Source organism: Peromyscus californicus, unplaced genomic scaffold, assembly GCF_007827085.1.
Source record: "Peromyscus californicus insignis strain IS unplaced genomic scaffold, ASM782708v3 Scaffold_10__1_contigs__length_136768540, whole genome shotgun sequence".
Classification (NCBI taxonomy): domain Eukaryota; kingdom Metazoa; phylum Chordata; class Mammalia; order Rodentia; family Cricetidae; genus Peromyscus; species Peromyscus californicus.
The window spans coordinates 55,158,548-55,175,756 of NW_026294391.1; the positions used below are offsets into that span (position 1 = coordinate 55,158,548).

Genomic DNA, 17,209 nt, shown 5'->3' on the forward strand with positions numbered 1-17,209 from the left:
TGCTGTATTTATAAAGCGCTCAATAAATGTTTGATATTGTTACAAATTGTTGTGAAACACTGTCCTCTGGGCTTAAAGCCATTATGCACTCTTTTTGTTTGTTTTTCTAAATCTGATTTCCTTGATTTAATATGTTAATATCCAATTATATCCATATTTTTAGAAACAAACTTTCCTGTACAGTTTTTCTTTCTTCCTTTATGCATGTCTGCAATTACACACTAGTGTATGAACATATGCATATACACTTCTATAATTACAAAAATTTATTCAGTTATTATTTATGGACTTAGCAGTTTGTACTTACATAAGCACATTTAATGTCTGTATATGTTTTTAGGACTGACCACTTGGTATTGGATATCTAATTAGGGGGCTTATCCCTGAGGAAGACTGATTCACCTTCTCTCAGAAATCAGAGGCCCAGCTCAAGCGACTTCAGAGGGAAGCAAGGACTTTAACAACGACTGAGCTAGAGGCCATTCCTGTGATAATTTGGTAAAGAATGTGGCTGCCTTCTACCTTTGTCTTAAGAGTTTTCCTGAGACTAAATTAAAAAGAAATGGACTAAATTGCTTTTGGAATGAAAATGTAGGTCCTGTGGCATTTGTATGTTGGAAGTGTGTAATTTTCTTTTTGATTTTACAGGCAATTACAATGAAGAGATTGTTTTGAGTTTGAGACGTGCCTTTGGACTTTTAAACTGTGTTGAGACTGAAATACTATGGGAACTTTCAAAGTCAGAGTAACTGTATTTTGCACTATGATAGGGCTTCCTGCCTGTGGGTGCCAGAGACTGGAATGTGGTGGTTTTATGAGACTGTTCCCCATAGGCTCGTGGGCTTGACTACTTGGTCTCCACTTAGTAGAACACTTTGGGGAGGATTGGGAAGTGTAGCCTTGTTGGAAGTGTGTCACTAGTAGCAGGCCTTTGGGTTTCAAAAGACTTGAGCTATTCCCACTGCATTTCTCTGCTTTCTGCTTGCAGATCAACAGCTCACTCGGCTGTCCCTCCCAACATACCTTTGCTCTGCTAGCATGGACTCTAAGCCTCCGAGACTGTAAGGGCAATTAGGCACCTTCTTTTATAAGTTGTCTTGGTCACTGTGTTTTGTCATGGTGATAGAAAAGTAACTAGAACATGCTCCATTGCATGTGGTCTCAGGGGGGTGCTAATGGATGTAAGGAGGGAAACAGTAACTGAAGTAGGACTCCCTCTATGCAGCTATGAAGAAGTCACCATCTGTGCTAGGAGGGATAATTTAGTGATATGGCTATTTTGAGGCACACCCCCAGTCTTGTTACTAACCCTTCATCCATGTTCCCATAAGTAAGTCCAGCAAATTCACTGGTTTCCTCCAGCTAGATATGGATGGAATGGTAACTCTGGACTATTACTGGTGTACATCTTTCCAGGAAAAATTCATGCAGCACAAATCACCATCATCATCATCTCTGTGTCTTCGTGGGGAAGACATTACTGACCACTAAGTTCTGCCAGATGAATTAATAAGGGAACACATGACTAAAAGCCAAAGGTCTGGCTATAAGATCATGTGATCTGTTGGTAGAATGTGCTGGATGCCAGTCTGAGTAGCTTTGCATTGAAGCTGTTCCACGAGAACATGTGGAACGTCCAGTGACTAGGAGCCATCTTATGCTGAAGCCTGCCCTTTGATTTTTGGATGATTTAGAAAGCTGTAACTGCTTCTTCACTTGCAGTTGTTGGTACCCAAGCCTCCCTGTCAGCAGAATGCAGGTCTCTCCACAGCACCACAGTGGTTACCCTTAGAATTCAAATATTCATTTCATTCAAAAGCAGTAGGAAAACAACTTTTCAAGGAAGCAGGAGACCTAGATCCAGCCAAATCTGAGCTCTGCCACTGGCCTGCTGTGTGCAACTGGGTAACCCCTATCCTTATTCAGGCCTCGTGTTCCCATTTTGCACAATGCAGGCTTTCAAACTGGGTGCTCTGAAAGAATTCTAGCTCAGATGTTCCAGGATGCTCTGATGTGGTTTAATTTGGATCTTCTAATGCAGTGTTTCTCTAAATGTGGTTCAAGAATCCCTGGGACCATTTTCTTTAAAAAATACCTTTTAAAAAAAATTTTGAGATTATCTTTTAATTTCAACATTTCTCCCTTCCCTTTCCTCCCTCCAAACCTTCCCGTATACCCTTCCCTGCTCTCCTTTTTATCAACTGTTATTTCATGCATATATGTATTTGCAAATGTATATATTCCCAAATATAACATGTTGAGTTCATATAAAGCTACTTGTGTGTATGTTTTCAGGGCTGACCATTTGGCACCCCGCAACCAATTGGTGTGCTCGTCCCTGGGGAGGGCTACCTCTCCTGCTCCCAACTTTACTCATTTGCCTATGGTTCTTTGTGTAGTGTTGAGGCCCCACGGGCTTTTCTCCATGCAGTTTGGTTTGTTCGTTGGTATGTTCCTTGTTCAGCTCATGTTGGGGCCGTCCTGGGTGAGTCTTTACCGGTGTAGCTTCTGACGTTAGTAGGAGACTTACTATCACAGCAAAGTCAATATGCAGAATTGTAGAGCCCAGTCCCAGTGTACACATTTACAAAACACTTGCATACCTGAGGCTTGGGGAACGTTGTGGAGGAAGGGGCAGAGGACCTGGGGACCTTTTATGGAGCACTGGGGTCTCCCATTGTAAACTACATTTTCCAGAAGGCAGGATTTCTTCATGTATTTTAACCCAAACTGAGTCTCCAATGGGCTGGATGCAGAAGCTGCTATGAGAATCTGGATGTGAGATTATTTATAGATTAGATAAAAATATGCTCTCAAATTTATTTATGTTAATATTTAAATTTTTAAGTATGTTTTAAAAGTCAGTCAATATTCTTTAAGTGTTTCCATTTTGATTCATTGTATGATAAATACTGCTAGACATAAGCCAAATAAATAAGAGTTCCTTGGAGCCCTTCATTTTGAGTAGTATGAGCAGCTTTGTTTTAGTAGTTCTCTGATGTCCTGATGTATTCTATCCATGCCACTCCTTATTACCACAGCTCTGATCTGATCACTAGCCTGCACGCCATTACCTTGGAAATAAGACCACCCTTCCTTCTCCTCCACCCTTGGCCATACTGGGCCTTCCTTCTCCTTCACTTGGGTTTCTTGGCGTAAAATAGTCACTTGGGCTTTAGACAGGATGCCCAATCATGGGTAGTGCCAGTTGATGGATGAGAAAATAAGACGGCTGGAAAGATGAGTGTTGATGAAGCAGCCTTCCTGGCTCTCTGTGCACAGCTGTCTGGCCACTCCCCTTCTACATTCCCTAATTGTTACAATCTCCAAATCCCTCGCCCTAAGGAAGAAGGCTTATTGCCCATTCCACTTACCCAATCCTAGCAGGCCTTCATGTCAGGTAAGGGAGAGCCACCTGGAAATAGAGCCCTCATGTGTGTAGAGAGGGATAGGAGAATTGGGATGTGAAGGGAGCCCCCCACACACACATACATCAGGCCTGCTTGTTCCCTCGTTCATAATGGCGACACCCCTGGGGAGATGGTTAGAGATTTTCATGCTCCTAGTTTAGCCAGGAAACCCAAGGGTCCCTCCTAAGGTGATCACACAACCCAAAGTAGCTGGGATTAGACTTGAACTGTTAAATTAAGGCTGCCACTGCTCTTTCAGGGCCAATGAATCAGGAGCATCTAGGACAGGAAAAGGAGGAAGGACCTAATGTTTAAAGAATGTTCAGTGGAAGCCAAGCACGTTATCTCATTAGCTCTTAACAGCACAAGTGTGAAGCCACAGCCAGGCTTAGAGAAGGGATGGGTTTCTGATAAAGGCACAATGCTAGAAGATAGACTCAAGATTTAAGTCTGCCAGGCTCCAAAGCATCTGTTTCTTTGCTAAAAGCAGATAACATTTGTTGAGAATTTCAATTGTGCTAGTCGTAGCTCTAAATCCCGGAACCCATTCAGTTTAACTCCCTGACAAAATAGGTGCTCTTATCTTTTGTTGTACAGATGGGAAAACCAAGGCAGTAGCGGGCCTAGGGCCACCCAGTTAGAGAGTAAAGTAACAGAACTGGGTTGGAATCTGGGCAGTCTACTTCGGGAGCTCATGGGCTTGACCACTTCAAGGCTACACTCATGTCGAAGGTCAGGGTTGAAACGGAAGTCTGTGGCTTTCTAAGGCCAGTGTGGAATGCTGTGCACTCCTGCTTGCTGAGTGAATACCAAAGCCACAGAGGTTGTACTTCCTCCCGGAGGCTGCATCTGAAGGCAAGGATAAACTCCAGGGAGCAAGGGACTATGCAGTCATCGAGAGCAGCCACACTCCCTAGCCTATAGCACTTGCCGCACAGTTGTCCATGCTCAGGCTTCTAGTTGAAGGGGAAGAGGGTACATATTCAGAGGGACGCTTTCTTTCTGCCTTGGCTTGCCATGCCGTGTAGTAGAGCGAGGTGGCTGGGAAGGAGCCGCTTTTCTCGGCTGTCGCTATCTTTGTGACCTGGCCCAACAGAACTCTATCAAGGTACTTCTCAGAGCTCGGGAAAGGGTAGGAGAAGAGTTCCCTGATCTCCTCGGTACATAAACAAGGAAACTGAGGGTCACAGGGTAAGTTGTAGGCAGATCTAAGAGCAGACTCTCTGAATAAATTTCAGGCCAAAACCACCGACGAAAAAGTCCTCAAAGGCAGACAGAGACTTAGGCTGGGGACTTTTCAGGGTCCCAGGATTTGGCCTTTTGCCAGGCCAATTTGGCCTCTCAAGGGGAAGTGAGGCCACTGGGAGTAAGTTATTCTGGGCCCCATGATGACATGTCCTCCCCCAGAGACGCAAGCCTGGCTCTGTGCCACGGGGTCCCCGGGGGACTCTGGACAGCAGCCATGGCACCCTGCCTTCTGAGGTCTGGGGAAGGGTGGGTGCTGTGTGGAAGGATCACTGTTTCTAAATGGCTTCCTGCCCAGAAAGCCTCCAGAACTGCCCACTGCTCCCTTACTGCTGTTAGAACTGACTTCATAGCATCCAGGGGGTTCAAGTTTAGATTTTAGGACTTGAAGGGCTCTTGACATGGCCGCAGATAAAGGAAAGAAGTCATCTTCCCTTCAGAAGCTGTTCATTAAAACATATACAGTCAACCTATGTGAGCTAGGAGAGAATTGCTCTGCTCTGAGGCAGGGGGATGAATGAAATGACCTTTGCTGTTTAGGGGGTGTGATCTGACTTTCTGTGGACTCTCAGGGGCAATTCAGGAATTTTGAGAGATGAAATTGTCCACAATAGGGTTTTTCCAGACTTGCCTTGTACCTAACTCTGTAACAGGAGTCATATAATAAAATGAAACCCCTAATCCTGTCTTTCGCTGCACAGTCGAGAACATTGAGACCCAGAAGACATGGCCTCTGCAAGGTGCCAGACTGAGGCCAGATTGCTGGCTTTAGAACAGGGCTAGAGAAGGACCACCATGATGCAGGGCCAGAGCTCCTGTCTAAAGGTTGTCCAAGGCCACGGACTTCACCCTTCCATCCCCTGCCTTCACACCCGTCACAGCTTCCTGTACAGGAGCTGCTCCTACATCCTTTCCTGACACTCTCCACAACTCCCTTGTGGTCTTGGTTGTGCCTGGAGCCCCCCGGGGATAGCTTGTATGTTACTTGTTAGGCCAGGAGGCTAAGCTGGCCAGTGTACCAATGTACAGGTGGCAGGATGAGCCTGAAAGCCAGTAGACAGTCTGGACACCCAGGCTGGGGAACTGCGATATTCAGGGAATTTCAATCAGTGTCTCCGTTCATCCCAGCCAACTGGCTAACTGTGCGGAGTTTGAATCAGTGACCCGCCTCCTGGTCCCTCCTCCTTAGCCAGCCTCTCTCCCTCCCTCCTTCCTTCTTTCCAGTCTTTTCCTCCCTTCACTCTCCAGGAGGGGCCTGCCCGTTGAGCCGTTGAGCTGAGCAGGCTGCTGCTGTCTGCCTCTCCCTTCCCAGGGCCGCTGATGGAGCACAGGGGTAGGGCTGGCTCTCACAGAGCCCTGGGACTCTTCTCACCTTTCTCCTAGATAGAGGGTCAGGCCCAGCAGAGTCCTGCTGAGCCCCTTCAGCCTCTTTCACCCCACCATGCCTCTGCTGGATGTGTTCTGGGCTTGCTTCAGAAAAGTGAAGGTAAGTGTCTGCTCGGCTACAGCCCAGCTAATGGGAGAAGCAGGCAGCTGAGCCCATTGCATGACTGGGAAGGTCTGGCTAGTTTCTAAGACAGGGTAAGGCTCTTGGAGCCGGAGAGGGTTAGAGTCAAACCTCGCCCCTTGTCACTTAACTGACTCTCCAAACTTCTACTTTTTCCTACGGAAGCAAGGAAGCAAGCTGGCTCTTTTTTTGTTTGTTTGTTTTCTAAAATTTGTCTCTAACTTGTCCCTTCCCAAGCCTGCCACTGAAATAAGATACATGTCCTTTTTGAGCTTCAGTTTCCCAGCTTTAAAATGAAGATAGCTAAACCAACCTTGGAGGGTAAGAAGGCTGCTGGTACAGTTCACATGGTAAATATTTGCAAACACAAAGAGCTAAGGTGTGAAGTTTCTAGCATAATGCCAGGCACGTGGCATCCACACAAGTAATGGTGTGTATTATTATTAATGTTGAAATCCATCAAGATGCAGCAAGCATCTACTGTGGGCCAGGTACCAGGGAGCTACACAAGACAGAAAGGGTGTGGCTTGAATCCTTCAGAAAGAAATGAGAACCATGACAGATCAAGCCATCATTACATGCCAAGCACTATACTACATAGTCAGGCAGGCACTAAATGTCTGTTGAAGGGCTACTCTATCCTGGCCATGGGAAATGCAGGAACACAGCAGAATCCACGGAAATGCAGAATGCAAGATTTCTGTTCTCACGTACCAAGCCACTAACATATATTTAGAGTCTGCATGTGCCAGACCTGGGTGCTCTTTCTCACTATCCAGTAGTTTCCTTCTTTGATAGTTGTGGATGAGACACTGTAAATGGCCAAGTGATACTTACGACATCCCTCAGCTATGACTGACACAGTTGGCATCTGAACCCTAAAGTCTGTACTTTTCTTGATATAATATGGCTCCTCAAAGTACAGTCTGCTGGGAAGACTTTTGAGCAACTAGCCCTACTCTAAGATAGGATGGAAGACTTGCGGGGCTCTTAGGAAAGGACGCTCCATTCCACCCAGAAGGTCTTGGAAAGATTTCACAGGAGGTCACATCTGGGTTGAGCCTGGGGGCAGCGGGGGGGGGGGGGGCGAGAAGAGTTTGTCAGTCTACAGAGGGGCATGGAATTCCAGGCATTCCCGACTGGGAACTACATGAGCAATAATTGGCAGAGGGTGGTGGGTCTGGAAGTTGGTGCATGATCTGGTGGTGGTGGTGGTGGTGGTGGTGGTGGTGGTGGTGGTGGTGGTGGTGGTGGTGGTGGAGGTGGTGGTGGTGGTGGTGGAGGTGGTGGAGGTGGTGGTGGTGGAGGTGGTGGTGGTGGTGGTGGTGGTGGTGGTGGTGGTGGTGGTGGAGGTGGTAGTGGTGGTGGTGGAGGTGGTGGTGGTGGTGGTGGTGGAGGTGGTGGTGGTGGTGGTGGTGGTGGTGGTGGTGGTGGTGGTGGTGGTGGAGGTGGTGGTGGTGGTGGTGGTGAGCTGAGAGTGGGCACAACTGAAGAGCTGGAAGAGAGAGGGGCACAGAGAGTAGGAAATGGCTTTTGGAATTAATCTGGGGGTTCATGCTCTTCTTTTACTTGGGGGCGTTCTAGTGAAAAAAATTGCCTATCTGTGGTAGAATTGGAGAAAAGCAAAGACAAGTGCAATTTTTGTAAATATATATTCATTCAACTCAATGAACTAGTCTTTCTTTGGAAATTATCAAGTCTTTCCTATGGGGTTAGGGTTCAAATGATATTTCTTTTTCCAAAATAAGATTGAGAAACGTTTTATTGTCTGTTTTCAGCAAAATTAAAGATTGTATCACTGTTTTCCTACATATTTTAAAATCATTTTTCTTACCCATGAAATCTTGAAGTCTTGAATTTTTAGGGCTTGGGGGGCTGATTTCAATAAGGAAGGTTTATAATGAAATGGGTAGTTTTAGGAGAAGTGCTCCAGCAGCAACAGAGGGCGACGTGGAAGGGTCCTCGTGGAGAGAGGGGTCAGGAAGGAGATTGCTGCAATGGCCATGAGGCTGGGCATGGGCGGGGAGGAGTTGGTGAAGAGTTGGGTAGAATGAGGAAGGAAAAGAAAAGGTGAATTTAAAGGGATTTGGGGGTTTGATGCCCGAGAGGACCCATCTGCTATCGCGCTAATGAACCATGCTAGGTGCTTGACCTGAATGTAGATCCCTTTGTACTCATTAGTCCAAGGTACTCAACAAATACCCCTGATTCATGACGGTCTCTTCGAAACCACTAGACTAAGGAAATGAAAAGAGAAGGTCAGAGATCTCCATGCCAGGTCCAAGAAGCATATATGATTCCATGCATGCATATGCCCATGAACATAAAACGTATATGTGCATTTGTGCACGTTCAGCCAGACACACTAGGCACACACAAGTACGTAGATCAGCAGTTTTCAACCTATGGGTCACAACCCCTTCGGGGGTCGAATGACCCTTCCATAGGAGTTGCCTCAGATCATCAGAAGACAGATATTTACATTACAATTCATAACAGTAGCAAAATACAGTTATGAAGTAGCAATGAGAATAATTTTATGGTCGGGGGTCACCGCAACATGAGGAACTGTATTAAAGGGTCTCAGCATTAGGACGGTTGAAAACCACTGAGTAGATACACACACATACAACTACATACCCCTCCAAGCACATGTATGAAGATATACAGATCCAGGCACACCCCTAAAATTAAGTAGAGTACAAGGTCACGTGTATGTATAAATGTGCACATGCACAAGCACACACATGTGTGTGCACACACACAGAGGAGCGCAGGAGCACTGTTGTCATATGTGATCTTTACTTATATAAAGCGACACATGACTAAACCCCAGAGCTAAGAGGCAGCTTGCCAGACCCACACTTCAACTTGAGCCTCGCATGCCCTCTTCCAATGCTGTTGCTTTAAGGCCTCAGTCAAAGGCAGGGTGCTCTGGACCTGTCAGCCTGTGCAAAGGCAGGTGCTGTTCTGAGAAACCCACCCTTTCAGGGTCTCCCCATGAGCCGTCACACAGCCGTGAAAAAGCCGCCTGAAGGTGATCTGTCCGTGGCTGTGCAGAGCCGGCTGCAGCTGACAGACCCTTCAGATCGTCTAGTCCTGCCTTCTTGTGGCCTGGATAGGGAAAGCAACCCCCCAGAACTTCATACCCCATGAGGCTTTCTTTCCATCAGCTGAAGAGACGAGGAGAAGGAAAGCAGACAAACTGGGTTTAAGTTCCCCCACAAACCTTCATGCATGCATTTTAGCTGCGCGCCTTTGAGCATGCCCTTTCTGAGCCACAGCCTACAGTCCTGAAAAAGTATGTTGCCAGCGTTGGCAGCTCAAAGAAACTAAGAGACCCCAGTGAGCTTGTCCTGCTAAAAGCAGATTTCCAAGTAGTACACTGGGAGCGACCAAACCAAAGGACAGGGTTTATTCTGTGTTTAGAGAGCGAGGATTAGGGCCTCAGATCTTGTCCAATCCTTTGTCACTGTTAACCCTCAGCTCTCTACTTTGACCCTGCTTTAGTCTAGTGACAGAAGTGACTCATTTAGGAACTGCAGGCTGACAATTCAGAAGCAAAGAATACTACAGAGGGGTGCAAGAGGCCAGAGCAAGCCTTAAAATTGTTTTTAGTTTCTCTAGGTTAGGAGCAGCCTCGGCAAAGGCATTTGGGTGTGAAATGAGCCCAATATACAGTTCCTGAAGCCAGCAGGGCCAGCAGGGTAGATATGGTCACCTCTCTGTACAGTCAAGCATACATAAGACCCTGCCTTCATACTGATGGGTTACCCATTTCTTTGAGTCTTTGATGTGACCTTTTGCTCCCTCCCAGCACCTAGCTTGGTGCTGTGTACTTAACAAGTGTGAGTATGAGTCCTCTGTTAAGGTGAGCACACCAGTGCCTAGAGGACACTAGTCTGAGAGGTTGATCCTCACCTCTGTCATCACCGTTGGGTGACTTTAGGAGGATTACATTTCTCTATGGTCCCCCATTTCCTTCCTCTTAAAACATAAGTATATAATTACGTAGTATCAGATACAGAAAGGCCCTTAGAAGTCATCTATTTTCCCCTTCCAAGCTACTCATGAGGAAACTGGGGCCTGGAGAGGAGTGAGGTGCCCAGGGCCGTAGGAGGAGTCAAAACACAGACTGATCAAGGTGGTGTCTCTTATATACTGTACTGTCCCTACTTGTTGTCTTACAAAATTCAACGACAGCTTATATCTGGTAAAATCCTACAGTGATCCTAGGTGGGTGTATCTAAACACGTTCTACCCACACACACACACAGTGCACATATGTTTACACGTGATCACAACTCTCATTTACCCACGAAGAGTCTGCAATAGTTGAAGAAATCATGGATAGAGAAGTCTCTTATACACTGGGAAGGCCCTCAGAAGTTAACCAGCCAGGTGTAGTCCAACGCGGGTCAGCAAGCCTTGCCTCATATTCATGTTCTAAAGTCATATGCTGTATTCATGCACTGAGTGCATTATGTGTATAGGGCTCTTCCAAATTCATCCAGGTACATAGTCTCAAGCACTCTCTCTTGTCAATGCTCTACCCTGAGTGCACATGGGACTTCTACATGGCTGCTCTTTTGTTTTCTGTTTATTTTTGTTCCTTTAAGACTAGGTCTCACTGTGTAGCCCAGGCTGCCCTTGGATTCGCCACATATCCCCAGAATGGCCTTGAATTCATGGCAATCTGCCTATCTGAGCCTTTTGGTCCTGGGATAGATATGTACTCATCAACCAGCTCTGTGTGGCCATTCAAGCACCTGTTCCTGTGACAGTAAGCTTTCCAGCTCACCACACAGTCTCACATTCATGTACATACATACATTCACATAAGGTGAGCATACATTCTCATATGTGCTTGCTCATACCTTAGGCCTTCTCTGCCCCACACCAACTCATAGTGTCTCATTCTGCTGGGAACCGGCCTGGAAGGATATGGGGTGTAAATGTGACAATGATTTAGTATTTCCACTCCTAGCTTCCAGAACATCCCTGGTTTTTTTCCATTCCTTTGCCCTTATCTCTACAAACAGATACCAATCACACACACTGTCTATTGCTTCTGAGAGGGGCAAGGAGAATGTGGAGAATTCGAGTATACACAAATGTATACAAATTCTCAGAGCTAGGAAAGGACTTCTGGATCCCATCTCTACATTCCACAGGTTAATAAACCAGTCTCTGGTGAGTGTGTGTATATATACATAAATGTGTACATATAAGCTATGTATATGCAGCCACCTCTCAACTATTGGAATCAAAAAAATTATGACATAAACTCTCAGGTCATGGGAAAACTGCTTTAAGGGAGCAAGCCAAAGCCCTCAGTCTCAAAGATGGAGGATTCACTTCCTGGGCTCTCTGAGCAGAATTCTTCAGCCAAGTCCACTGTTATATCAGCTGAGTAGTGGGTGTTGGCCCTCAACTTGCGTGAACAACCCATACTGTGGGTTATCCCTATGTGGTTAATTGTGAGTTGACTAGATGTTGACTTGGGCCTGTGGACTGAAGCAAGAAATAGGTGGTGAGAAGTTCATTGGTCCAGATGGAGTTCAAGAGGAGCTGTGGGTACTCTGAAGCTTTCTGGGAGAAGATTTTTAGTATAGATGGGAGACAACTGGGAAGAAAGCATTGGACAACTGCCATATCTAAGCCAAGCAGTCTTCTTGGGCCAGATACTTCCTTAATAGAATTGCCAAGGAACTGATAGATAAGAGCCTGGTACATGGATCCAAATCAGGACTGGTCTACTGATAAATAACAAGGAAATTCCAGGGAAAATAAGGGTGGAAACAGGAGAAGGAGGCAGAGATCCAGGCATTTTCCCCCTGGATATAAGGGTTGGGAGTTAATGGTGATGGATGGAGAAGATGTTGATAAATGAGAATGAGAGATGTTGATAAAATTTTGTTAGTGTTGGAAATGGAACCCAGGGCCTTTCACAGACTAGACAAGTGCTCTGTCACTGATCTATACCCTTAGCCACTGATCTATACCCTTAGCCACTGATCTATACCCTTAGCCTAAGACCTTGAAACTTTCCTGTGGAAGTTCTGCTTGGATGTTCATGATGTAGTCAAAAAGCCCAAGCACTTAGAGTGAAAAGATATCTCATTAATCGTTTTGTCTCTTCCATCCACAACTTTGCCTTCAGCTTCTTTAGTGACAAAATGGAGTGTGCACCTGTCACTAGGACTGTTGACGGGAGAAATGGAGAAAGCTATAGACTAAAAACTAAAGAACGTTCAGACTACGACTGGCTGTACTTATAAAGTACAGACTGGTCCACCCCATTCCAAGTCCTTCCTGTAGATTAACTCAATGCATCCTAACAATGACACTGTAAGACAGGACTGTCATCGCTATCATCTTCATTTTACCCAAACTCAGAAGTCTTAGGAAATGTATTCAAGGTGACACAGCTGGTATGTGGTGACCCTGGACATTTCAGTCCAGGTAATCTAGTCCCAAAGTCGATTGTGGTCATATGTAATACAGGCCTGTTTCTCTACCTACAAAATTTGAAAGTTGGATTGGTTATCAAGTCCTTCCTACTCTGATATTTTCATTATCCGAGTTTTACACACACACACACACACACACACACACACACACACACACACACACACACAAACTTCAAGGCCAAGTAAAATAGAAAATACTGCTTTTAAAATGTCAGTGATTTCCACTCCTATTCCCTAGGGAGGAAGGAAGGGAGCCCAGGCTCAGGGAAAAGAGCCTACACTGGTGACTTTTCCTCCCAGTAGCCCCTAGGGCCTGAGAACAGCTGCAGACCCAGGAAGCTATGGAAGCCAGGGTTTGGTTTATGTTTCCAAATCACTGGTAACAATAACAAGGAGCAGCAGCCCAGATGGCCTGTGCTGGGATTTGGAGTCAGAGGTTTCCCAGGGGGTTAGGGGAAGGGCATTCCTCACCCCTATCTCTCTGTCCAGCCGTTCGGTGGCCACCTGTGCCTCTGATGCCAGGGAGCATACGGTAGGGCCAGGGGGTAGTTCTGAGGCCGAGGCTTCCAAAGCACAGGAAGAAGAGGTGTACTTGGAGAATGACGTCGAGGCCCTGGAAACGGTCACAGACAAGCCTCCTCTGGCCGTTTCCTCTGCCCTGAGTTGGGTTGCCTACTGAGAACTGGAGGGGAGAAAGTGGCTGTGATGATGCAGTGAAGTAACGGGAGGCAACATACCCAGGTTCTGCCTCTTCATCTTTCCCTGTGCCTCAGTTTCCCTAGCTACAGCACAGAGAAGACTACGAGTCCTAGTTCATAAATGATTGCAGGAATGACATGTGAAAGAGTCTGCCACAAGTAAATATGAATTAATACGAAAATAGAAGACTTGCTACTCTTCGTGATCTTGAGCCCATGGCTCAGGCCATTTGTTTCATTTAGGAAATAAGGGAAACTTAGCGCTGCCAGCACCTTCTTCCACTGATTTTGGGAAGCCTATTGCTGAAGGCATCTTGTGAAAGCCAAAGACTGATAGAAAATGCAAGGCTCTCACCTTGGATTTCAGGAAGTGAGTTGTTTAAATAATCTCCTAGTCTTTGTATCCCCAACTCTCTCATCCCGCCTCTGGTCGTAGTTCAAAGCCTGGAGAAGAGGCTCCACTCACCCTGTTCCCTCTAAGGCCACTCTGCTCTTCCTCAAAAGATTCCCAAGGTTTTGGCAGGAAGGAGCATCTGTGTTGACTGGTGGGAAAGTCAAATCTTTGGGACAGGACATTCCTGAGATTATCACGGGAACCCCTGGGGCTTGCAGCTTCTCCCTTCCTCTCTTCCCTGGCTTGGCTCTTGTTAGCCTGCTAAGGCAGTACACAGCAGGGGGAGACCGGAGAAGGCTTGAGGGAAAGGGAGCCAACCGCAGGGATCCAGGCTTGAACCAGCCCTGAGGGCTGCTGAGGCGTTAGGGTGGAGGAAGAAGGAAACCCTAACAGAACTGGAAGGGAGTGTGTCCAAATCAGCAGGGATTTCTGGGGGCGTTTTTGAAGGTGACTTATAGAACGATTGGTGATCCTGAGGCTACAGGTCAGAGAGTCTTTTGGGTAGTGGACAACTAAACGGGAGATCACAGTAGTCCAAAGGATAAGAATGGACACTCAGGTCTCCTGAGAGGCCATAATCTCCAAGCTGGTATGGGACAGCTCCGGCCTCAGTGAGACAGCAGGAGGAGGCTTTCTGGTGATTCCAGGTGCTTGCCAAGCATGCACGAAGCTCTGGATTCCATCTAGAGTGTGACATCAAACCAGATATGGTGACACACACCTGTAATTCCAGCATTCAGGAGATAGAGGCAGGAGGGTCTGGATTCCAAGGTCATCCTTGGCTACACAGTGAGTTCCAAGTCAGCCTGAGCTATGTGAAACCCTGTCTCAAAAAGGGGGGGGGGATTGATTGTCTCAGAAGGAGCTCTACAAAAGCCTTTTAGAAGTATTTCTTCCATTGCTCTCAGCCAACTAGAACTATCCTTCCCCTTCTGTTACATGGGAGGGGGAGAATTGCTAGGGACCTATCATTACAGGAGGCAACATGACTGAGGCCCAGCAGAGGTTTGGCTACTCAGGGGTATAGGTTGAAGTCTAGAGTGCCTGTGTGAAGTAGTCCTTCTTAAAATCAGCTCTCTACCACCCCTTTTAGGGTCCAGATTTATATCTTCCACCATCAGCAGACATTATCTACTGAACATTAGCACATGCTCCCAGGACACTGGCATGGGGTTTAAAAGTGGAACCATGACAGAAGTGTTCCAATGTAGGACTTAGTAATGAGCCCCAGCCCCAACCAACATGCCATCTTCCACGTATTCAGGTGTTGCCACACTGAACTGGGAGCTTCTTGAAGGACCCAGACTATGTCTCAGCTGCTCATATCCAGGGAGAGCCTGGCCCAATCCAGCACCCATTCCAGCCTTAACAAGTTTACTGAGTATAGTAAACACCACACACACACACACACACACACACACACACACACACACACACACACACACGCTGTCAAATTCACGTCCCCACCTACCAGTTGAAAGACTTTGGAAACATGAACATAGAGCTCCAGAGGGGCCAGGGGAGCTTGCTTTCCACAGTAATCACAGTCTGTGTTGGCAAAAGCTGGGTTCGGCCTGGGGGTGGTGAGGTCCCAGTGTGAAGGGAGGAGGGCCAGGCCATGAATAGGGCTCTGTGTGGCCAAGTTGAGAGGACTGGGGGAGGCTGGAATGTGAGGAACGTGCTCTCATGACTGTGGCCTGAGGCCTGGGTCTGTAGCACAGGGTTGATCAGGGGTGATGGGATGGTGGGGGCAACAAAGGTGGAGAGAGAAGCCAGGCAGTGTAAGGACAAAACAACTTTCCAGATCTCCAACAGCAGGGTGGGGGCTGTGGAGGGCCTTAGGCTGGCCGGAGAGGCCGCTGGGGCCATGAGTTTGGGTCCACCCATATGGCTGAGAATTCTTTGGGTCTGGATCAAGCCTGATGATAGCTTTTGCAGCTTCTGTCCAAACTACCTGTCTCAGACCTTTCTACTCTCCACCCAGCAACTACCTTCCTGCTTTTCACTTTGGCTTTCTCTTTTTTATGTCCATTTATTTCTCTTCTTCTTCTTTTGTTTCTTTATTGGGAGGACTCTCAGTACTGTAGTTCATATTGTAGCTCAAGACTACAGGGACAGCATCTTCGGATGGGCAGGGCATTAAGCAAAACCAGACAGAGAGATCAGAGCAGTAGTAAGGCAGAGAGACCTTCGGGATAGGACCGGGGAACCAATAAACAAATGGGCTAGTCACATGGTAGAAGCCAGATAAAGGACAGAGGATGAGAAAATAAAAATGGATTCCTGAAGGACATCTAGGTATCTGGCCTGGCAGCTGGGTGGATGCTGGCACTAAAATCAGAAAGAGAGGAAAAGGCATTTCTAGAGTGTTTGGAGGGAATCTCCCCATCACTGTGAATCTTGTCTTGAATCTGATCAATTCTAGGAGACTGGCAGATGTCTCCAGAGAGATCGAATAATTACTGGGGTACACTTGCAGAAGGAAAGATGAACAAAGGAAGATGCAGTCCCTGCCATCGAAGAGCTTGTGGTCTTGTAAAAAAGAAAGTAACCAGATAGAAAAATAAAGAGAGATGAATTTTGGAAAGAAAAAGAGAGGCCAGGTGTAGGGGCACACACTTATATTCCAGTATTTGGAGGTCTGAGGTATGAGGACCATGAGTTCCAGGCCCAGCATGAGCTACAGTAGTGAGAGTCCCAGCAAAGAAAAATAAAAGGGAAATAAATGGATGTAAAAAGAGAGAACACCAAATAAATGAACGAATGAATGCATGCATGAATGAATGAATGCATGCATGCATGAATGAATGAATGAATGAATAAATAAATAAATAAATAAATAAATAAATAAATAAATAAATAAATAAATAGGGAGAGAGAGAGGGAGCCAAAGTGATAAGCAGGAAGAGGGTTGCTGGGTGGAGAGCCGAAAGGTCTAAGACACACCTTCCTGATGCTGTGACCCTTTGGTACAGCTCCTCATGTTGTGGTGATCCCTGACCATAACATTATTTCATTGCTACTTTATAACTGAAATTTTGCTACTGTTATGGATCATAATGTACATATCTGATATGTGACCCCATGTGGGGGTCGCAACTCACAGGCTGAGAACCACTGATCTGAGGTAACATTCTGAAATGTGAATCTATGGGCTGAAGCATAGTTCACTAGTAAATCACTTGCCAAGCATGCATAAGGCCCTACGTTCAATCCTTAGCACCCAAACCAACAGACACAAGAAAACTCAAATCCATGAACACATAGTTAGTTGCTCGTGCTTGTAATCTCAGCATTTAGGTCATTGGCTTAAGTTTGAGGCTAAGTTGGACCATTTGGTGAGTTCAAGGACAGCCGGGGCCATGAAGTAACACCCTGTCTTAAAAAAAAAAGGCAGAGACACCACGACAGCTCCCCACCATGCCATACAGCTGGTGGGGGCAGGCCTCAACCAGAAGCTGCGTGGGGACTCTAGCTGCAGG

The 17,209-nt window shown here is 46.5% G+C and overlaps 1 protein-coding gene across 2 annotated transcripts in view; it reads left to right on the forward strand.

Annotated features, from left to right (window-relative positions):
- The first annotated feature begins 5,899 nt into the window (after nucleotides 1–5,899).
- Stard8 (StAR related lipid transfer domain containing 8) overlaps nucleotides 5,900–17,209 on the forward strand; it is a 78,794-nt gene continuing 67,484 nt past the window's right edge. For both annotated transcript variants that reach the window (XM_052733284.1, XM_052733319.1), the window contains exon 1: nucleotides 5,900–6,141. In XM_052733284.1, the coding sequence (XP_052589244.1) occupies nucleotides 6,097–6,141 (45 nt within the window). In that variant the 5' untranslated portion in view covers nucleotides 5,900–6,096. The remainder of the gene's footprint in view (nucleotides 6,142–17,209) is intronic.